Source organism: Cervus canadensis, chromosome 4 (genome assembly GCF_019320065.1).
Source record: "Cervus canadensis isolate Bull #8, Minnesota chromosome 4, ASM1932006v1, whole genome shotgun sequence".
Lineage (NCBI taxonomy): Eukaryota > Metazoa > Chordata > Mammalia > Artiodactyla > Cervidae > Cervus > Cervus canadensis.
The window spans coordinates 65,829,350-65,849,010 of record NC_057389.1 but is presented as its reverse complement, the minus strand read 5'-3'; the positions used below and the strand labels follow the sequence as shown (position 1 = coordinate 65,849,010).

At 34.8% G+C, this 19,661-nt stretch overlaps 1 protein-coding gene across 1 annotated transcript; it reads left to right on the top strand.

The window, feature by feature from the left end:
• Nucleotides 1–14,788: 14,788 nt before the first annotated feature.
• Nucleotides 14,789–15,771, top strand: LOC122440853 (olfactory receptor 2T2). Its single transcript, XM_043467543.1, has one exon. The coding sequence runs from the start codon at nt 14,806–14,808 to the stop codon at nt 15,769–15,771; it is 966 nt and encodes a 321-aa protein (XP_043323478.1). The 5' UTR covers nt 14,789–14,805.
• Nucleotides 15,772–19,661: the final 3,890 nt, after the last annotated feature.

Genomic DNA, 19,661 nt, shown 5'->3' with positions numbered 1-19,661 from the left:
TAGCAGGTCATCCACATGCCAGCAACTGTGAGGCATCCTAGGATTTAGAAAGCCTACATTAGCATTTTGAAGATTTCATCATCTTTTGAAAGATGAGGATTCTACAAAATGGTGTTGAGTGAAATTGGAATAAAATAGGGGTTTCAGTAGATGGTTTCACCCATCTGCTTTCAACAAATTTTGCATCCCACTGAACAGATGTTTGTTTCTTGCCATGGTCAGTCATGGCAAAAGAAATGCTAATCTGCTATTCCTCTAGCTTCTCATCACAATTTCTTTTTAGACATCATACAAATTGACTACTTCAAAGACATCAATATGTCTGATATTATTTTGATTGTATTCAAATGCTATTTAATAACTAATTGAATTTTTTACAAATGATGGTTTTGGCCTTCCAAAACATTTAATTCAATCAAGTCAGTATTGGCAGTATCATTATTTTAAAAATTGGTTTGACTTTATGTAATTAATTTTTCAACTGAATTCCACTAACATGGCTAGTGGACACAATAGTAAACATCAATTTCTGGAGGAGACCAACACCTTTACTTTTTTTCCCATGAAGTTTTGCTAAAATCATCTCAGAATAATGGACCAATGTGGTTTTGAGGCTGGTAAACATGGATGGCTTCTACATTTTCTATAATTCCTAATGATATAATTTAATAGGAACATCCAGGGCAGTTTGAAATCATATCTTTTTCACTGTATTTAAATAGCCTGAAGACCTAATATATTTCATTTTGAAAGATTTTCATGCAAAAGAATGGAACTCCTTTGAGAGTTAAATGTTGATTTATTCTTTGAAAAATTAATACATGCTACTCCTTATTTTCTATTTTATAATATTTTAATTTAGTTATAATTATTTTATTTAATAATTTAATTATTTGAATAATTGTAGTTAACCAATATTCTTCTGAAGTAGAGAAATTTATTTTTCATCATTTTTTTCTTTTCTATGCTTTTCCCTACTTGACCAAACTCCTTCTGTTTTGAGCCCTCAGTCTTTCTGTCTTTCTACCTTTATATCTTCAAGTTTGCTTATATTAGACTTAATTTTCTAAAAAGAAAACATTTTGCATTACAAAAATGACAATGTAATTATGTGTAAGCTCATTTAAAATTTTATTAATATCAGAGTGGTCTGAAGATGTATAAGTCAGATGGGAATTGATATATGTTTCAAAAAATCCAATGCTTCTACATCTTGGAAAAAAAAGGAGGAACATATCATTAGAGAACCTTCTAATGCAACTCACTTTTCTATGTTGCATTTCCATGTGGGTGAAAAATAATATTGTTTAGTATTCCTAAATGTAAAAATCTGGCCTATTTTCTCTCAATAACACCTATATTATAACCAAAAGTTGGAGTCAACTTTTAAAGACTCCACCATTTTGTCCAAATTTCCTAGAAACCTTTAACTTAGTCCTTGGAATTTATTTACTAACACTTGTGTCATGGAGAGCATGATTCACACCAAGATTGGAAATTTTGGCTTTTTATGATATAAGAATAGTGAACATGCTTTACAAATAGCTTTTGGATAGAAAAAAATAGATTAGAAAAATTGCACTCACATTTAAAAAGATACTGTGGTATTATAACCCTTATTAAACTTTAATTACAGATATGAAATTAATTTTTTCAACCTATGTCCAGTTGAACAAATTAATTTAATTTCTTGAAACCCTCTTCTTCAAGGTATTAAATTAGAACTTTCTAACTAAATTCTTACCTCAGAGGAATAATTTTAAAAGAACTTGATATAACTGGTGCAAAGCAACTTTAGCTTTGGAAGGTGCTATATGCCATGAGGTATTATTATAACTGACACATCACTATAGAGAAGAGGCAGTGAAACCTGCTTTCTTCACCTATTTCTATACCAGAAGTGATCTTGTCTCTTGACATCGCACTTAACATAGAATCTCCTCGTGCAGAGATGAGGTTACAGAGGTGATTAATGTCCTCTAACTCTAACATAAGACCTTTATTAAAACATTCAGAAACATTTTCAAGGACTGATGTTAGTCTGTCCACAGCACATACTTGAGATAAAGTGATAGTTTACAGTGAATGATGTCAGATTTGTGATCTCTGAAGAAGATTTAGCTTTGGGTTCAGGGACCAGGCTTGATCACTCAGAGCTTTTGTGTAGCAGAGTTTTATTAAAGTGAAAAAGGACAGAGAAAACTTCTGACATAGATATTAGAAGGGGGATGGAGAGTGCCCCCCTTGCTAGTCTTATCAAGGCCTTATATTCTTTTACCAGACTGACTCCCACAACAGACACCTTAAATTAACAAGATTAGAACTAGTAATAGAAAGATCTTAACAGACCCAGTCTTGAAATAAATGTCTTAAGATAACAAGATTAGTCAGAAGGTTCATGTTAAAAAGGAGAAACTTATCCTTGAGTAAGATGCATTGTTGTTATATAATCTTTAGTACAGAGTTTAAGGAAAAACATACTCTTGAGCCATTAGTGAAGTCACTCAGTCATGTCCGACTCTTTGCGACCCCATGGACTGTAGCCTACCAGGCTCCTCCGTCCATGGCATTTTCCAGGCAAGAGTACTGGAGTGGGTTGCCATTTAAAGAAAAAGCCTTTTATGTGACTAAGAGGAAAGAATTTAGGAAAAAACCATTTGTCCTTTTCTCCTCTTTGAGAGCCCCAGGCCCCTTTCTCCTCCTGGAGGGCCCTGGACCCCTTCCTCCTTGAAAGCCTCTGACTCCTTATCAATCAACTAAATTAACTCTCTCAAAAACAATGGTCATTGCCTCTAGTGTATCATGAGAGGATAGATATTCTAACCTCACTTCACACTAAATTCTACCTGACTTCAGAACCTGAAGAAAACAAGCAAGAACACCCTATATGAAGAAAGGTTCTTGGAAGGGAACTATATAGCCACCTGTGTAGAGGTTGATCCCTCTCTTTTTTCACATAGTGAATTAAAAGAGGCCAGAGAATATTTACTTTTCTCTTGTTAGGTAGTTAGAATAGGAAATAGGAGTCCAGAATGGTGGGGCTAAAAGACAAGGAAGGGAAAAACCCGCAAAAATAGAACAAAGGAAGGTCCGAGGACTGGAGTGAGGACCTCCGGTAGAACAAACAGCACTCCTGGCTAGCCCAATTTACATAGGACAGTCCCAGGGGGTTGGAAAAAACATATAAAAAGAGGAGCCAAAGGGTCGGGGCCCTCTCTTTTCTTCACATCTTTGGGTCAGCATGCCCTCACTTCTTGAGGGTGTATTTTCCTTTCTTTTTTTTTTTTCACTTTTAATTTTTTTTTTTTTTTTTTTACTTTATAATATTGTATTGGTTTTGCCATACATTGACATGAATCCACCATGGGCGTACATGTGTTCCCCATCCTCAATCCCCCTCCCACCCCGCTCCCCATCCCAGCCCTCTGGGTCATCCCAGTGCACCAGCCCCAGGACTTGCGATTTGTTTCACATACGATAATTTACATGTTTCAATGCCATTCTCCCATATCATCCCGCCCTCGCCCTCTCCCACAGAGTCCAAAACACTGTCCTATACATCTGTGTCTCTTTTGCTGTTTTGAATACAGGGTTATTGTTACAATCGTTCTAAATTCTATATATATGCATTAGTACACTGTATTGGTATTTTTTTCCCCTGGCTTACTTCACTCTGTATAATAGGCTCCAGTTCCATCCACCACCTTATTAGAACTGATTCAAATGTATTCTTTTTAATGGCTGAGTAATATTCCACTGTGTATATGTACCACAGCTTTCTTATCCATTTGTCTGTTGATGGACATCTAGGTTGCTTCTATGTCCTGGCTATTATAAACAGTGCTGCAATGAACATTGGGGTACACATGTCTCTTTCAATTCTGGTTTCCTCAGTGTGTATGCCCAGCAGTGGGATTGCTGGGTCATATGGCAGTTCTATTTCCAGTTTTTTAAAGGAATCTCCACACTATTCTCCATAGTGGCTGTACTAGTTTGCATTCCCACCAACAGTGTATTAGGGTTCCTTTTCTCAACACCTTCTCCAGAATTTATTGCTAATAGACTTTTTGATAGCAGCCTTTCTGACTGGCGTGAAATGGTAACTCATTGTGGTTTTGATTTGCATTTCTCTGATAATGAGTGATGTTGAGCATTTTTTCATGTGTTTGTTAGCAATCTGTATGTCTTCTTTGGAGAAATATGTTTAATTCTTTGGCCCAATTTTTGATTGGGTGGTTTATTTTCCTGGAATTGAGCCCCAGGAGTTGCTTATATATTTTTGAGATTAATCCTTTGTCTGTTTCTTCATTTGCTATTATTTTCTCCCATTCTGAAGGCTGTCTTTTCACCTTGCTTATAGTTTCCTTTGTTATGCAAAAGCTTTTCATTTTAATTAGGTCCCATTTATTTATTTTTGCTTTTATTTCCAATATTCTGAGAGGTGGGCCATAGAGAATCCTGCTGTGGTTTATGTCGGAGAGTGTTTTGCCTATGTTTTCCTCTAGGAGTTTTATAGTTTCTGGTCTTACATTTAGATCTTTAATCCATTTTTAGTTTATTTTCATGTATGGTGTTAGAAAGTGTTCTAGTTTCATTCTTTTACAACTGGCTGACCAGGTTTCCCAGCACCACTTGTTAAAGAGGTTGTCTTTTCTCCATGTGTATTCTTGCCTCCTTTGTCAAAGATAAGGTGTCCATAGGTGTGTGGATTTATCTCTGGGCTTTCTATTTTGTTCCATTGATCTATATTTCTGTCTTTGTGCCAGTACCATACTGTCTTGATGACTGTGGCTTTGTAGTAGAGCCTGAAGTCAGGCAGGTTGATTCCTCCAGTTCCATTATTCTTTCTCAAGATTGCTTTGGCTATTCAAGGTTTTTTGTATTTCCATACAAATTGTGAAATTATTTGTTCTAGTTCTGTGAAAAATACTGGTGGTAGCTTGATAGGGGTTGCATTGAATCTATAGATTGCTTTGGGTGGTATACTCATTTTCACTATACTGATTCTTCCGATCCATGAACACGGTATATTTCTCCATCTACTTGTGTCCTCTTTGATTTCTTTCCCCAGTGTTTTATAGTTGTTTATATATATATATATATATATATAGGTCTTTTGTTTCTTTAGGTAGATATACTCCTAAGTATTTTATTCTTTTCATTGCAATGGTGAATGGAATTGTTTCCTTAATTTGTCTTCCTATTTTCTCATTGTTAGTGTATAGGAATGCAAGGGATTTCTGTGTGTTGATTTTATATCCTGAAACTTTACTATATTCATTGATTAGTTCTAGTAATTTTCTGGTGGAAGTAATTAGGGTTTTCTATGTAGAGGATCATGTCATCTGCAAACAGTGAGAGTGCTACTTCGTCTTTTCCAATCTGGATTAAAGCTAGTTCTTTGAGAAGATAAATAAAATTGACAAGCTTTTAGCCAGACTCATCAATAAACAAAGGGAGAGAAATCAAGCCAACAAAATTAAAAACAAAAATGGAGTGATCACAACAGACAACACAGAAATACAAAAGATCACAAGAGACTATTATCAGTAACTATGTGCAAATAAAATGGACAACTTGGAAGAAATGGACAAATTCCTAGAAAAGTACAACTTTCCAAAACTGAACCAGGAAGAAATAGAAGATCTTAACAGACCCATCACAAGCATGGAAATTGAAACCGTAATCAGAAATCTTCCAACAAACAAAAGCCCAGGACCAGATGGCTTCACAGCTGAATTCTACCAAAAATTTAGAGAAGAGCTAACACTTATCCTATTCAAACTCTTCCAGAAGATTTCAGAAGAAGGTAAACTTCCAAACTTATTCTATGAGGCCACCATCACCCTAATACCAAAACCTGACAAAGATGCCACAAAAAAAGAAAACTACAGGCCAATATGTTCATCTGATGAACACAGATGCAAAAATCCTTAACAAAATTCCAGCAAACAGAATCCAACAACATATTAAAAAGATCATACATCATGACCAAGTGTGCTTTATCCCAGGGGTGCAAGGATTCTTCAATATCCACAAATCAATCAATGTAATACACCATATTAACAAATTGAAAGATAAAAGCCATATGATTATTTCAATAGATGCAGAGAAAACTTTTGACAAAATTCAACATCCATTTATGATTGAAAAAAAAAAAAAAACCCTCCAGAAAGCAGGAATAGAAGGAACATACCTCAACATAATAAGAGCTATATATGACAAACCCACAGCAAAAATTATCCTCAGTGGTGAAAAATTGATAACATTTCCCCTAAAGTCAGGAATAAAACAAGGGTGCCCACTCTCACCACTACTATTCAACATAGTTTTCAAAATTTTGGCTACAGCAATCCTGCTATTTTTTAAATAAAATCGAGCTGTAACACGGAGCTGTTAACACTGATCTGGCTAAGACCTATAATACAGTATGTTCAAGACCTGAGAGCTACAACACGGTCTGTCCAAGAGCTGTGATGCACCAAGGACTTTAATGTTTATTGCTCCAAATTTTTGAGATGAAACAGAACCAAGGAGGTTACACTCACCTGACACTTTCCAGCTTAGTGACACTTATAGTTGCCACTCAGATGATATAAACTGAATGAATAAAATAAATGTCACGTGTCTTATGTTTGTTTCCAACATCAGTCCAGTTTCTCCCCTCTAGAGTAGTGTTAGCAAATCCAAGGCATATTTGGGCATAGTAGGGTCTTCTTTTCCTCAATTTTTGCTTTTTCTCTCCTCTTTTCCTACAAATTCTTTCTCTTCCTTAATTTATACCTCTCCCTCTTCCATTCCTAACAATTCCTACTTCCCAAACACATTCCTCTTTTTTTTCTCTCTCCCTTGCTCTTGCACTTTATCTATTCCCAATTTTTTTTGTTATATTGACTATGCTCCAGCTCTCATTGCTCTTGATAGTGATGCTGTTCTTCTCTAGTGAATCATGGGATTTTAATTATTCTATATTACTAGGATAACTAGGGGCTTGGGCATTTCAGGGATTTTTAAAATGGGCTTCTGAAGTGTGCTGGCAATAAAATGAAAGAGAAGATGAGTTTTTAATATAAAGAGAATTTTAATAGAAACTACTTAACATAGATGTGTTTGTCTTGGTTAGATGTACTTAACTGTAGCTAGAAGGTTTGCATAATGGAAAATGTAGACAAATCTAATAGTAGTTTCTTAATTGTGTGCTCAATAGGCCTCTATGGTTCTGCTATTTCAAAATAATTTTTAGTCTAAGAGTTCAAAAAAGGATACATGTATATGTATTCAATATTACTGAATCACTTTCTTGAATCATTGAAACTAACACAACGTTGTTAATCAACTGTGACCCATAATAAAATGAAATGTAAATAAAAAAGAAAATTATAGTCTGAAGAAATTAAAAAGTAAAATAAAATAGATGGATTTTCCCCAGCATTGAAAATCTACTGTTCCACAGTGAGCAAGGTAAATTTAGAGAAAGTTGTTTGCATCTCTAAGCAGAGAAGCAGATACCTCATTCTCAGCCTATGATTGGACATTCTTTCTGTCTTACGTGCCTGATCCTTCATGTGTGCTCTGGGTAGGTTCTGTCATCTGCTTATGACTGCTTCTTTGATATTTGCATCAACATTTTTTTGCTTATAGACTTAAATTTTAACAACTCCCAGTCTTTGTTTAGAGATATCCCAGAGCAAATCTTCCATAATCTCAAGAGAAATAAAAATACTCTAAACATGATTTTCTTCACTGTCTTATTTGTAACCAATAGATAATATTAAGTATTTTGGTTATAGTGAGGGATTATTACAGATGAAGCAAACATAATAAAGTAATGAGAATTAAAAAGGGAAAGAAGGAAACATTACTTGAATTCTGCATCATAGAAAATTTGAGTTTGAAGTAACCTTAGAGATGATTGTGCCAAACCTTTTCATTTAATAGATGGGAAAACAAACCCTGAGAACATAATCCCATTCCCAAAGACATATGGGAAATGGTAGAACTGCGGTTGCAATCAGCTTATCCTTATTCTAATTTCGGGGATATTTAGCATATCCTCTGAGGCTTTGTATTTAATCATTCTCCCAAGAAGATGGGTGAATTATGTGATTTATGAGTCATTGTTTAGATTAAATATTCTGACAGCTGTGGAATTTTTCCCCCCAGGTCTCTCAGTATCTTCACACTTTTTCCTTCCATTTTTGAAGTTCTGGTTAGGGAACCTGATATGTGCCTCTGTCTTTCAAGAACATCAGCAGAGAACTAAACTCTTTAGAAATTTATAAAGAGCTTCCTAAAAATATATTAATTTAGATCTTATCATGATGAATACTGGAATTTTGTGAAAGAAGAATTCACACTAAATGCCAGCTATCACTTTGGAATGGGGTGGGCAAACAAAATCATCTGAGATTAAACAAAACATCTAGAATTTAAGAATTACTATCTTATAATATAGGTCTATTTCTACCTCTGTATAAGGACTGTTACTGTAAAAGGCTAAAGGAGATGAAAGGTATTAATAGGAAAAGAGATAAAAGAGAAAGATGAGCAAGAAAAAAAGAAAGAAAACCTTGAGAAGTTACAAAATATCTATCATATATAAATAATTTAGACTCTGATACTTTACTAACAAAAGTTATGTTCAGAAGCTGTGTTATTTTCCTTTGTAAACTTGGTAATAATAATAGAAGACCAACTTGTTAAAGCAGCACTTAACCATTTTCCTGACATGGACATCAAAAAAAAAAAGGGTAGTCATTGGGGTAAATTGAGGTGGTTGTTGACTGCCAAATCAGCTTCCTGGTGGCTATATCTGCTCGGGTATTATCAGACCCATTCAGTGCTACGGACATCAGTGCTGCTGCTGCTGCTGTCACTTCAGTCGTGTCTGACTTTGTGCAACCTCATGAACAGAAGCCCACAAGGCTTCTCTGTCCACGGAATTCTCCAGGCAAGAATACTGGAGTGGGTTGCCATTTCCTTCTTTGGGGACATCAGTACCTGGTTGTAAACCACTGGTGGCTCTGTATTGAGCTATATCACACTGGAAGGAAAAGGATATTCAAATAATTCTATTTCCAATTGAAGGACTTTTATATTTGTTGATAAGTGATATAAACTTCTTTAAGAAGCATTAACTAGTTATTGAATAGCATTATAAATGGCTGGAGAATTTTATCACATGTGATATAGAGAATACGAAGCCTAAAGTCTGTGTCTAATGAATTTGTGATGTTTAGAAATTATATAAGTAACATGTCCATCATCAGACATTCTATCATGATATCTATTATTATTGTTGTTGTTGTTACTATTAGTTAAGTTGCTTACCTCCCCAAACAAGACTTCTCTAGATAAATAAAATGAATTTAAGTTTTAGAGACTTTTTCTGATATTTAATATCTTAGTATATCTATGCAAAATAACTTTTAGAAAATAGTTGATTTTTGTTTTACTCTTTTATGTGTTTTTGTCTTCTTCCCTTTCCCTCTCCTGCTTCGTTTCCTTTCCTTCTTTCTTCTCATTCTCTAATTTCTTTGCTATTTATCATGTCTCTTACAGCCTATGAATTCCTTCTCCACTACCTACTAGATGAATAATTATGAAAAAATCATTTCCCTTCTGTTAAATACATATTTTTAACATAATTTTCCCCGAACAAAATAAGTCAATGACATGGAAAAAAAGAAATTTCTTTTTTAACTTTGAAACAATCTCTTTTAGAAATGTGAGGTTTTAACATTAGAATGAGCTTTACTTTCATCTCTACATTACATGCTTCTTTTATTCTTAAGAGATGCCAGGGTTAGATAAGTAGTCTTATGAGAAAAATCTCAAGAAGCAATTATAACTTTTTCTTGGGAAAAGAATAGACTCTCTGGTAAGAAGATTGGACTTTGGCTGATCTTCCTCTTATGCACAAGGTGAGCCCAGTAAATATAGATTAATTACTAACCTAGGGATTTCTCCTCCAAGATGCTGAAATCCAATATTAATTAAACACTTACTTTTATCTTAGCCCCACCTTCATATCCAAGTATTTTAAAAGGCTGCTATTTCAATGTTGCCTAACTAAGGCCTGGACTCAATTGCTCTGAGGTAAGAGTTAATAGTTTCATGGAAACCAAATAGAACATTTCCCATACACTATGATGTTTTCTTTAGGCATCACTCTAAGACTATTAGAAACTATCTTCAGGTTTTAGAAGGATAAATTTGTACATTCAGTTCTCAGAAAAGGGATACTTTAGCTTGAAATAGGAGGCGTAGAGGAATCTAGTATTAGTTTATAGGTGCTTGAATGAATTTACTAAAGAGAAAAAGGGCATGTAAAAGCTGATGGTTGAAAGATCTAGCTTAGTATTCATGATGAGTAATTTTTAGACTTTAATGTCTACAATATGTATTACTAATGAAAATCATGGATTGCTCTCTGAATATTTTTTCCTTTTTTTTCCCCCCTCTGAATATTTTTAAGGCAAGAGTTAACCTTTTTGTATGGAAAAAGGTGTGGGTAGAGGTTTTTGCATCCTTAGAGGGAGATTAAAATATATTGAATTATTTCTTTTTATTATTATTATTATTTTCTAAGCTCACTTCTCCCTTCCTTACTCCATAGGCATGGTCATATGCTCTCATAGTGCTCAAAAGATAAAATCTTTTTCTTTTTTAATAGACAAGCAGCATTTCTTAAAGAAATTCCCTTAAAAGATTTTACCATGGTCCTATCAGAGACCATTGGGCTGAATCACTGAAGCAGAATAAGATTGTGTCTACATGTCAGAAATTTAGATCACATCATGCAATAATGAGTACGTTACATTTAGAGCTCCAGGTATCAGCTTTTTATGTTCCTCTGTCATTTCTAGTCTTGTGCAGTTGTTCATTTCCTCTGATTCTTTACTCCCCTATAGCACTAGCAGAGTAGAGAGTAGATGTCCCCTGTGCCTGATCCTTTGATTTCTGTTTACCACTGCACAAGTTGACACCACTACTCAGGAGGATATATCTCTATTAATCAAAATAAGTAGCTGTCCTGGCATCTGACAGCTTTAAATTTAGACCCTTCGTGCAATATTCCAGGAAGCCAGCTGTATTTATTGTTTCCCAGCCACTGACCACACCTTTCAGTCAGTTCAGTTCAGTCGCTCGTGTCCAACTCTTTGAGACCCCATGGACTGCAGCACACCAGGCTTCCCTGTCCATCACCAACTCCTGGAGCATACTCAAACTCATGTCCATAGAGTCAGTGGTCACATCCAGCCATCTCAAACCTTGTCATCCCCTTCTCCTTCCGCCTTCAATTTTTCCTATCATCAGGGTGTATACCCTTAACAGTATGCTTTAGGTAAGTTGGCACCTGGTATTAGAGCTAACACTTTATGATAACTATATGTACATATTTAAATCTTCTGTATCTTGTGATGTTTTGACACCTTAACATTTCTAGCTGTGGAGAGACTGCCCCTCTCTGGACTAGACACTTATTGGAGATAGCAAAAGTCTTAGCATGTCTTTGATATGAAAACTAAACTATCTGGAATCAGACCTTCTCCCTGTCAATTGTATATACAGTGAATCAGAAAGGATTGGTCCAAGACCTCCTTATCTTTGGTAATCATTCTCCCTGATCTCACTTGAAGGCCTCTTTTTACAAGATGTTGCAAGGATCTGAATTGTGTCCAGATTTCTGTGGCTTCTCTCAGAATAATTGCAGGCTTATTGTCCTGAAACGTTCAGCTTCTACCAGCTAGCACCTTGCACAGGAACTCTCTTTCATCTCCTTACCTTTACTCTCCACATGACATATCAGAGAAAAAATCAAGGCCTTTTACAAAACTTACTCATCCTTTCCCATGGCAGAGATCCAGAGTCTCCACTCACACTGCTCTTCTTGCCTTGGCTGGATCTTCCCATTCTCTAGCCCCTGCCACACCAGGTGGTTATGTAGCTATACTAGATGATGTTATGTCAGTTCGGGAGGTGGGGCATTCTCTGTCTTGAACAACAGAAAAGCCTGAACCTGGGGCCATGCAGAGACAAGGTTTCGTTTTTTTCTTCTAAATTTGAGAAGGATTGTAATTAAAGAAGGAAATGGTAGAAATCTTGAGACTAGGGAATAATGATGATAGTGATAGAAAAGTTACCTAATGGGGAATGGAATCCAGTATCTTGTATGTGTAAATCAAATCACACATTACATTAAACAATAGTCAGTATTGTTAACACTAATGTTAAAATTAGATACTGGGAACTGATGCAAATAGATTAAATCATAACATGTCGTTGTGCTCATAATGTAGATGTTGCCATGCCAAATAGTCCACAGTACAATGTTAACTACATATTTTGATCATGTGTCACATTAGTTTTATATATTTGATTCACTGACAAAAGTAATATATACACCTTTGTGCTAAGCCTCTTAGTATGCTATTCCTCTAGCAGGATCTATTCCCTACTCTTAAATATTCTCTCTCTTCCATACACACACACACTCACATATACAAAGAGAAGCAGCTTGGATCCAAACTGAGGTTCTTTTATTCACTGAAACTCTAATTGTTTTAGAAACAAAGTCAGTTTACAACATATCCTTCTGCTCCTTCAGCTTTATTAATATATTTTAACATTCTAGGATCTACTCTAAGAAAGGATCTGGAGTTTGAAAAATTTGCATTCCTTAATCAAAGAGTTCTGAGGCAATGAAAATGGTTTACCGTTTTGAATATTCTGTAGACTCCAGTCTGAGTGTATGTGTGAAATAAATTTCTCTGACCCATATTTTGATTGTAAAGCAACTTTTCCCTAGACAATTTTCAGATTATTTGGCTATCTCAGTTTTTCACTGCATTTTCAAAGTGATGATTAGGAGTGAATTTGATACTGTCAGTAGTATGTATAAAATCTACAATGTGTTTAAGTGAAAAAAAGGGATTGTTGGTCAAGATAGTTATTGTCTGCCTGCATGAATATTTTTATTCCAACCAGTTATTGCAGAGCCCCATAAACACAGTTTTAATTCTGATATCTTAAATTTAGTTTCTGTGTCTATGATTCAGAACTGTGGCTTTCACAAGGAAATCTTTCACATATTTAAAAAGGCAGAAGTAGCTGACTTTTATCAAACTTATTGAAAGCTGATATTTGATATTTAGGTAGGGTTTATGCTGGTTTACCCAGGCATTTGTTTTTCTTCTTCTCAATTGAAAACGTATATTAAAGTTTTAACACAGACCAACATAAAATTGCTTTTTATTTTCTCCCTCTGGAATTTTGCTCATTTACCTAGTCTATAATGTAATTACATCTTTAATGAACACTCAGAAAAAGTCTCACTATTGTTGCTGATAGTTCTGCTTCAGCATAAAGATTAATTCATTCTTTTTTTTTTTTTTTAGATTTAATTTTTTTTATTACTTGGAGGCTAATTACTTCATTCTTGATACCTCAAAGACTATATATTTATTTTAAAATCCAGATAAAGTATTAGTAACTAATATATTTTATAGAAATATACTTCTTCAGTAATTCTGTCACTAAAATGAAGAGATGTGCACTATGGAAATGTACACTATAAAACAATGGTAATAATAAACTCATTCCTCAATGTTCCTGAATATATCCAAGAAATGCACTTTTACATTTCTCAAGAATAAAAAATATAAGAGTTCATTCCATTTAGTTCAACTGAGTTTTTTCCCTCTAAATTCAGGAATCTCATTTCCATCTAGAGTTACCTTTACTTATAAACATAGAGGATAGATAACAATGTAGAAATATAATTGTTAAGGAATTAAAAATAAAAAACAAAGCAAGTAGTAATGGATTCCTAGGACAATATAACATTTGATAATTTCAGAATGTCAGGAAAACTGTTAATGTTTGGCTGAACAATAATTAAAGAGTTGCTTAGTTCACTATGAAGTGATATGAGGCCATTCTAAGTCATAAAATCTCAGTCCACTCAGTGGTATCAATTAGAAAGACCACAATGATGAAGAACCCAAAGCCTTGCTTGTAGAATGCATTTAAGGTGTACTCATTTGAGATTTATGACCCTAAATTTCTGTGAGAAAAAAATGGATCCAATACTTAAAATGACCTGTGCCTAAAACATGACCTTCCTTGGCAGAAAAACATCTAAACATAGGCCACAGATATTGACCATTAATTAAAGTTTGTAGTACTGCCTTGTTAATGTTCCAACCATTCACAAAGCAGCTTAATTATAACAGCAGCCAAAAGACTAAATTTATCTAAATTTATCAATTTCATGCTTTTTTTTTATCAGTTTATGAAATCACAAATGGATGTCCATGATGTTAACAATGCAATATTAAATGGCAGAGGCAATTTAAATTTAATCTACACATACATATTGATTGCAAAGCAATATGAAGGGTAAGGCACAGTTATCAAATTGAAGAAATTTTCATTCTAAAATAAGATTATAAAATATATACAGAAGATAGTTCAAAATAAAAATAAAGAAAAATTTGAAAATGATACTGTATAAATTATTACATTTATATCTTATATCAGCCTACAGAGATATAGACCTATGATAACTTTTCACAAATGATGAAATTGAGTTAGTTTATAGATTAATTTTTCTGTCCAATGTTACATAGACAATTAATGCCAAAACTGGGATTCAATATGATTCTGAACTGGTGTTCTTTCCTTTATCCCACTCTGCTTCTGACATACTATCCATGGTAGGCCCTCCCTAAATTTTGGATTATTAATTAACCTAACAACTTCCTGTCTTTGCAGTTCTAGGAGCTATTATGTGATGTAAACATGGAGATGGTTCTTCAAAATTCCACTGATTTCATCCTCTTGGGCCTCATCACACATCCCACATTCCCTGGATTTATCTTTGCAGTGGTTTTCTCCATCTTTCTGGTGGCTGTAACAGCCAACATGGTCATGATTCTGCTCATTCATACAGACTCCCACCTCCACACGCCCATGTACTTCCTGCTTAGCCAACTGTCCATCATGGACACTGTCTACATCTGCATCACTGTCCCCAAGATGTTGCAAGACCTCTTGTCCAAGGAAAAGACCATCTCCTTCCTGGGCTGTGCACTTCAGATCTTCCTCTACCTGACCCTGATTGGAGGGGAATTCTTCTTGCTGGGCCTCATGGCCTATGACAGGTATGTGGCTGTGTGCAACCCTCTTCGATATCCTCTCCTCATGAACCGTAGGATTTGCTTGTTTATGGTGGTGGGTTCCTGGGTTGGTGGCTCCTTGGATGGGTTCATGCTGACTCCCTTTACCATGAGCTTCCCTTACTGTGGATCCCGAGAGATCAATCACTTTTTCTGTGAGATCCCAGCAGTACTGAGGCTGTCCTGTATTGACACATCACTCTACCAGACCCTGATGTATGCCTGCTGTGTGCTGATGCTGCTCATCCCTATATCCATCATCTCTGTTTCCTACACACGCATCCTGCTCACAGTGCATCGGATGAACTCTGCTGAGGGCCGGCGCAAAGCATTTGCTACCTGTTCATCCCATATTATGGTGGTGATCATTTTCTATGGGGCAGCCTTCTACACCAATGTGCTGCCCCAATCATATCACACACCAGAGAAAGACAAGATTGTATCCGCCTTTTACACCATCCTCACACCAATGCTCAACCCACTCATCTACAGCTTGAGAAATAAAGATGTGGCTACAGCTCTAAGGAGAATACAGGAGAGACGTACATACTCCCAGAAAGTCAGAGCAGGGGATGTGTCCAAGAAATAGTAGAGGGAGCTGGGTACAAACTGTCTTGGTACTGTGGCTACTGGCACACAGTCATTCTAGAAAATATATTGTTGGTTCTGAAAAATATTCACTATCATTTTCACAATCCTGAATTATATAAGGCAAAATAATTCTTTTGACACCAACGCTTAAGAACTATAGCTGAACACAGCCAGTATCTCAGCAACAGCCAACTCACTTGTCTGGATTCACTGACAGACATCTCTCAGAGAGCATTTTCTTCAGGTAGCATTATAAATCATCCCAGTCAGTCCAAACATCCCTTTGAAAGTCCTGAATGGATATTTTTATGTTATATGTTTTCATGTGTCTTTTGTGTCTGTATTGCTGACAAACTTTTGAATAGAAAATGCAAGGAATAATTGTCATGTCCTTGTTGATTTAAAATCAAATGTTCAATACAAATTACATATTTTCTGATGACTATAGTCTATGTAGCGCCTCTATTTAGAAAATTTTTGTAAGGATAATTCATTTGGGTTTAGGGTTCAGTATTCTTTGTTACCTTTTATAAATGTCTGTGTTCTCTAATCTCTAAATTTAAACAGTTATCATAACTTTATTCATGTAGAGTTCATTATGTGTCTGGAAATCAGTAAATATTTACTGATTGACTGGATTTGACTTCTGCTATTATTAAGATAGACATTGCTATAATCCTTTAGTAACTTCCATTTATTCCCTAGTAAAATGACTTATGAAACAAAACATGAACAAATCAAGGCTTTTTGTTAGTTAAATCAGCTCCCTTGGTCAATTCTCCTATTGTAAAAGTTTTCATCTAGTACACTGGTACTATTTTTTCTATTAATTATCTTTTGGTTATTTGTGAAGCTTTAACAGAAACAGGATCCTGATACAATAGAATGTTTATTTTAAAAGACCACAGTCACTAAGGACTGTCCATCCATTTACTTACTTAATTTTAACTTCCTTCTTATGTGTAAGGTACTAAAATATGACAAATAAATTTTTATTCACCTGGTGTTTATTTTGTCTTGCAATCAAAATCTTAGACTGTGCTGGGATCATTTTTGGGTGATTTTGTAATTGACAAAGATTAAGAATAAGTTACTGTATGTCATTGTAGTGTCAATGCAAAGTGAAAACTGTATCCTTCATAGATGTTCATGTAAGTAAATCTCATTCTCATCAATATGCTAATCCAGGGTTCATTTTGCCTTGGAAGATTCCCCCAGATTTGATCTTACACTGAAACAAATAAGCAAATAGAAAAGAGATGGAAGAATGGCTTGGGTGGATGAATCTCTTCAAGTAGAGAAACTAATAAAACACTGATGAAAGAAATCAAAGAAGATAGAGATGAGCAAATTATCATATTCTTGGATTGAAAGAATAAATATATTGAATATGACTTATTTGAGTCTAAATGATTTGAGTCTTCTCCCTTTTTTTCTTGATGAGTCTGACTAGTGATTTATCAATTTTACTTATCTTCTCAAAGAACTAACTTTTAGTTTTATTGATCATTGCTACTGTCTCCATCTCTTTTTCATTTGTTTCTGCACTGATCTTTATGATTTCTTTCCTACTACTAAATTTGAGCTTTCAGAGTTTTCTGTTGTTGTTGTTGTTCTTGTTCTGAGAAAGTCAATTCCTAGGCAAGTTGATAAGAGGTCTGGGGGTCCCCAAGGGGATAGGGGTCTGCAATTCTCAAGGAGGAGAAAATGACATACTTTTTCCCCTCTATATTCCTTAAGATTATATAACAATAATGTATCCTGCTTGAGGACAGTTTCTGGAAAAAAAAAACCTTCTGGCTAATCCTGTTATTTTAAAATGTAAATTATGGGAGTGGGTCTAGTAAGTTCTTTATAACCTCCAGACATTCTTTTGATTCACTGTAATTACTAATTTAAAAGTATATAACTCCACTGCTAACACTAGCAAAGGGGCACTCTTTCTGTCCCCTCCTGATGTCTATGTCAGAAGCTTTCTCTATCCCTTTTATACTTTAGTAAAACTTCATTACATGAAAGCTCTGAGCAATCAAGCCTCATCTCTAGCCCTGGATCGAATTCTTGTCCTCTGGAGGCCAAGAATCCCAGCATCTTTCATGGTTGAGCAACAGCCTTTCACTTTTTCTAGTAGCCTTAAAGTAAGGTTGGGTTCTTTATTTGACGTCTCTCTTATTTCTTCAGGTAGACTTGTATTGCTATAAACTTCCCTCTTGGGGAATAAGTGTAAATCTATGGCTGATTCATATCAATGTATGACAAAACCCACTGAAATGTTGTGAAGTAATTAGCCTCCAACTAATAAAAAAATTAAAAAAAAAAAAAAAAAAAAAAAAAAACTGTTTTTACTTAATCCCATAAGTTTTGGATAGTCATGTTTTCATTGTCATTTGTTTCTAGGTATTTTTTTATTTCCTTTTTGCTGTCTTCAGTGACCTGTTGGTTATTTAGAGTGTGTTGTTTAGCCTCCATGTGTTTGTATGTTTTACAGTTTTCTTTTTTTTTTTTTCCCCTGTGGTTGATATCTAGTCTCATAGTGTTGTGGTCAGAAAAGATGGTTTATACAATTCCAATTCGCTTAAATTTATTGAGATTGATTTGTGACCCAAGATGTGATCTATCCTGGAGAATGTTCTGTGTACAATTGAGTAAAAAACTGTTCTGCTGTTTGGAGATGGAATGTTCTGAAGATATCAATTAGGTTCATCTGGTATAATGTGTGATTTAAGGCTTGTACTTCCTTATTAATTTTTAATTTTCTGCCAGGATGATGTGTCCACTAGTGTAAGTGGGATGTTAAAGTCCCCTACTATTATTGTGCTACTGTAAATTTTTCCTTTTATGCTCTTTAGACTTTCCCTTTTGTATTGAGTTTCTGCTAAAAAAAAAAATCATATCAATAGATATAGAAAGATCTTTTGACAAAATTCAACACCCATTTATGATAAAACTCTTCAGAAAGTGGACACAGGAGGAACCTACCTCAACATTATGAAGGTCATATACAACAAACCCACAGCAAGCCTTATTCTCAGTGTTGAAAAACTGAAAGTATTTCCTCTAAGATCAGGAATAAGACAAGGGGACCCACTCTCACCACTATTATTCATCATAGTTTCGGAAGTCTTAGTCACAGAGATCCTAGCTATGGCAATCAGAGAAGAAAAAGAAATACAAGGAATCCAAATCAGAAAAGTAGAAGTAAATCTTCACTATTTTCAGATGACATGATACTACATATAGAAAGCCTTAAAGATTACACCAGAATATTACTAGAGCTAACCAATGAATATAGTAAAGTCATAGGATATAAAATTAGCACAGAGAAAACCCTTGCATTCCTAGAAACCAACAATGAAAAATCAGAAGGAGAAGTTAAGGGAACAATTCCATTCACCATTGCATTATTTTTCTAGTTTCTTTAAGTATAAGGTTAGGTCATTTATTTGATATCTCTCTTATTTCTTGAGGTAGGCTTGTATTACTATAAACTTCCCTCTTAGGGAGGGGACATATGCCCACCTATAGCAGATTCATGTTGATGTTTGATAGAAAACAAAAAATTCTGTAAAACAATTATCCTTCAATTAAAAAATAAATTTGTTTTTTAATTGAAAAAAAAAATCCCTCTTAGAACTGCTTTTACTTCATCCCATAGGTTTTGGGTGGTCGTGTTTTCATTATCATTTGTTTCTCAGTATTTTTGTTTCTAGGTATATAATATACCATATTCTTAGATTTGTTTTTAGGTATATCATATACCATGTTCTTGGATTAGAGGAATCAATGTAGTGAAAATGACTATACTACCCAAAGCAATCTGCGGATTCAATGCAATCCCTATCGAACTACCAATGGTATTTTTCAAGAACTAGAACAAATAATTTCACA

Excerpts from the sequence above, each read along its gene's own strand:
- LOC122440853 (XM_043467543.1), top strand. The coding sequence starts at position 14,806 with ATGGAGATGGTTCTTCAAAATTCCACTGATTTCATCCTCTTGGGCCTC.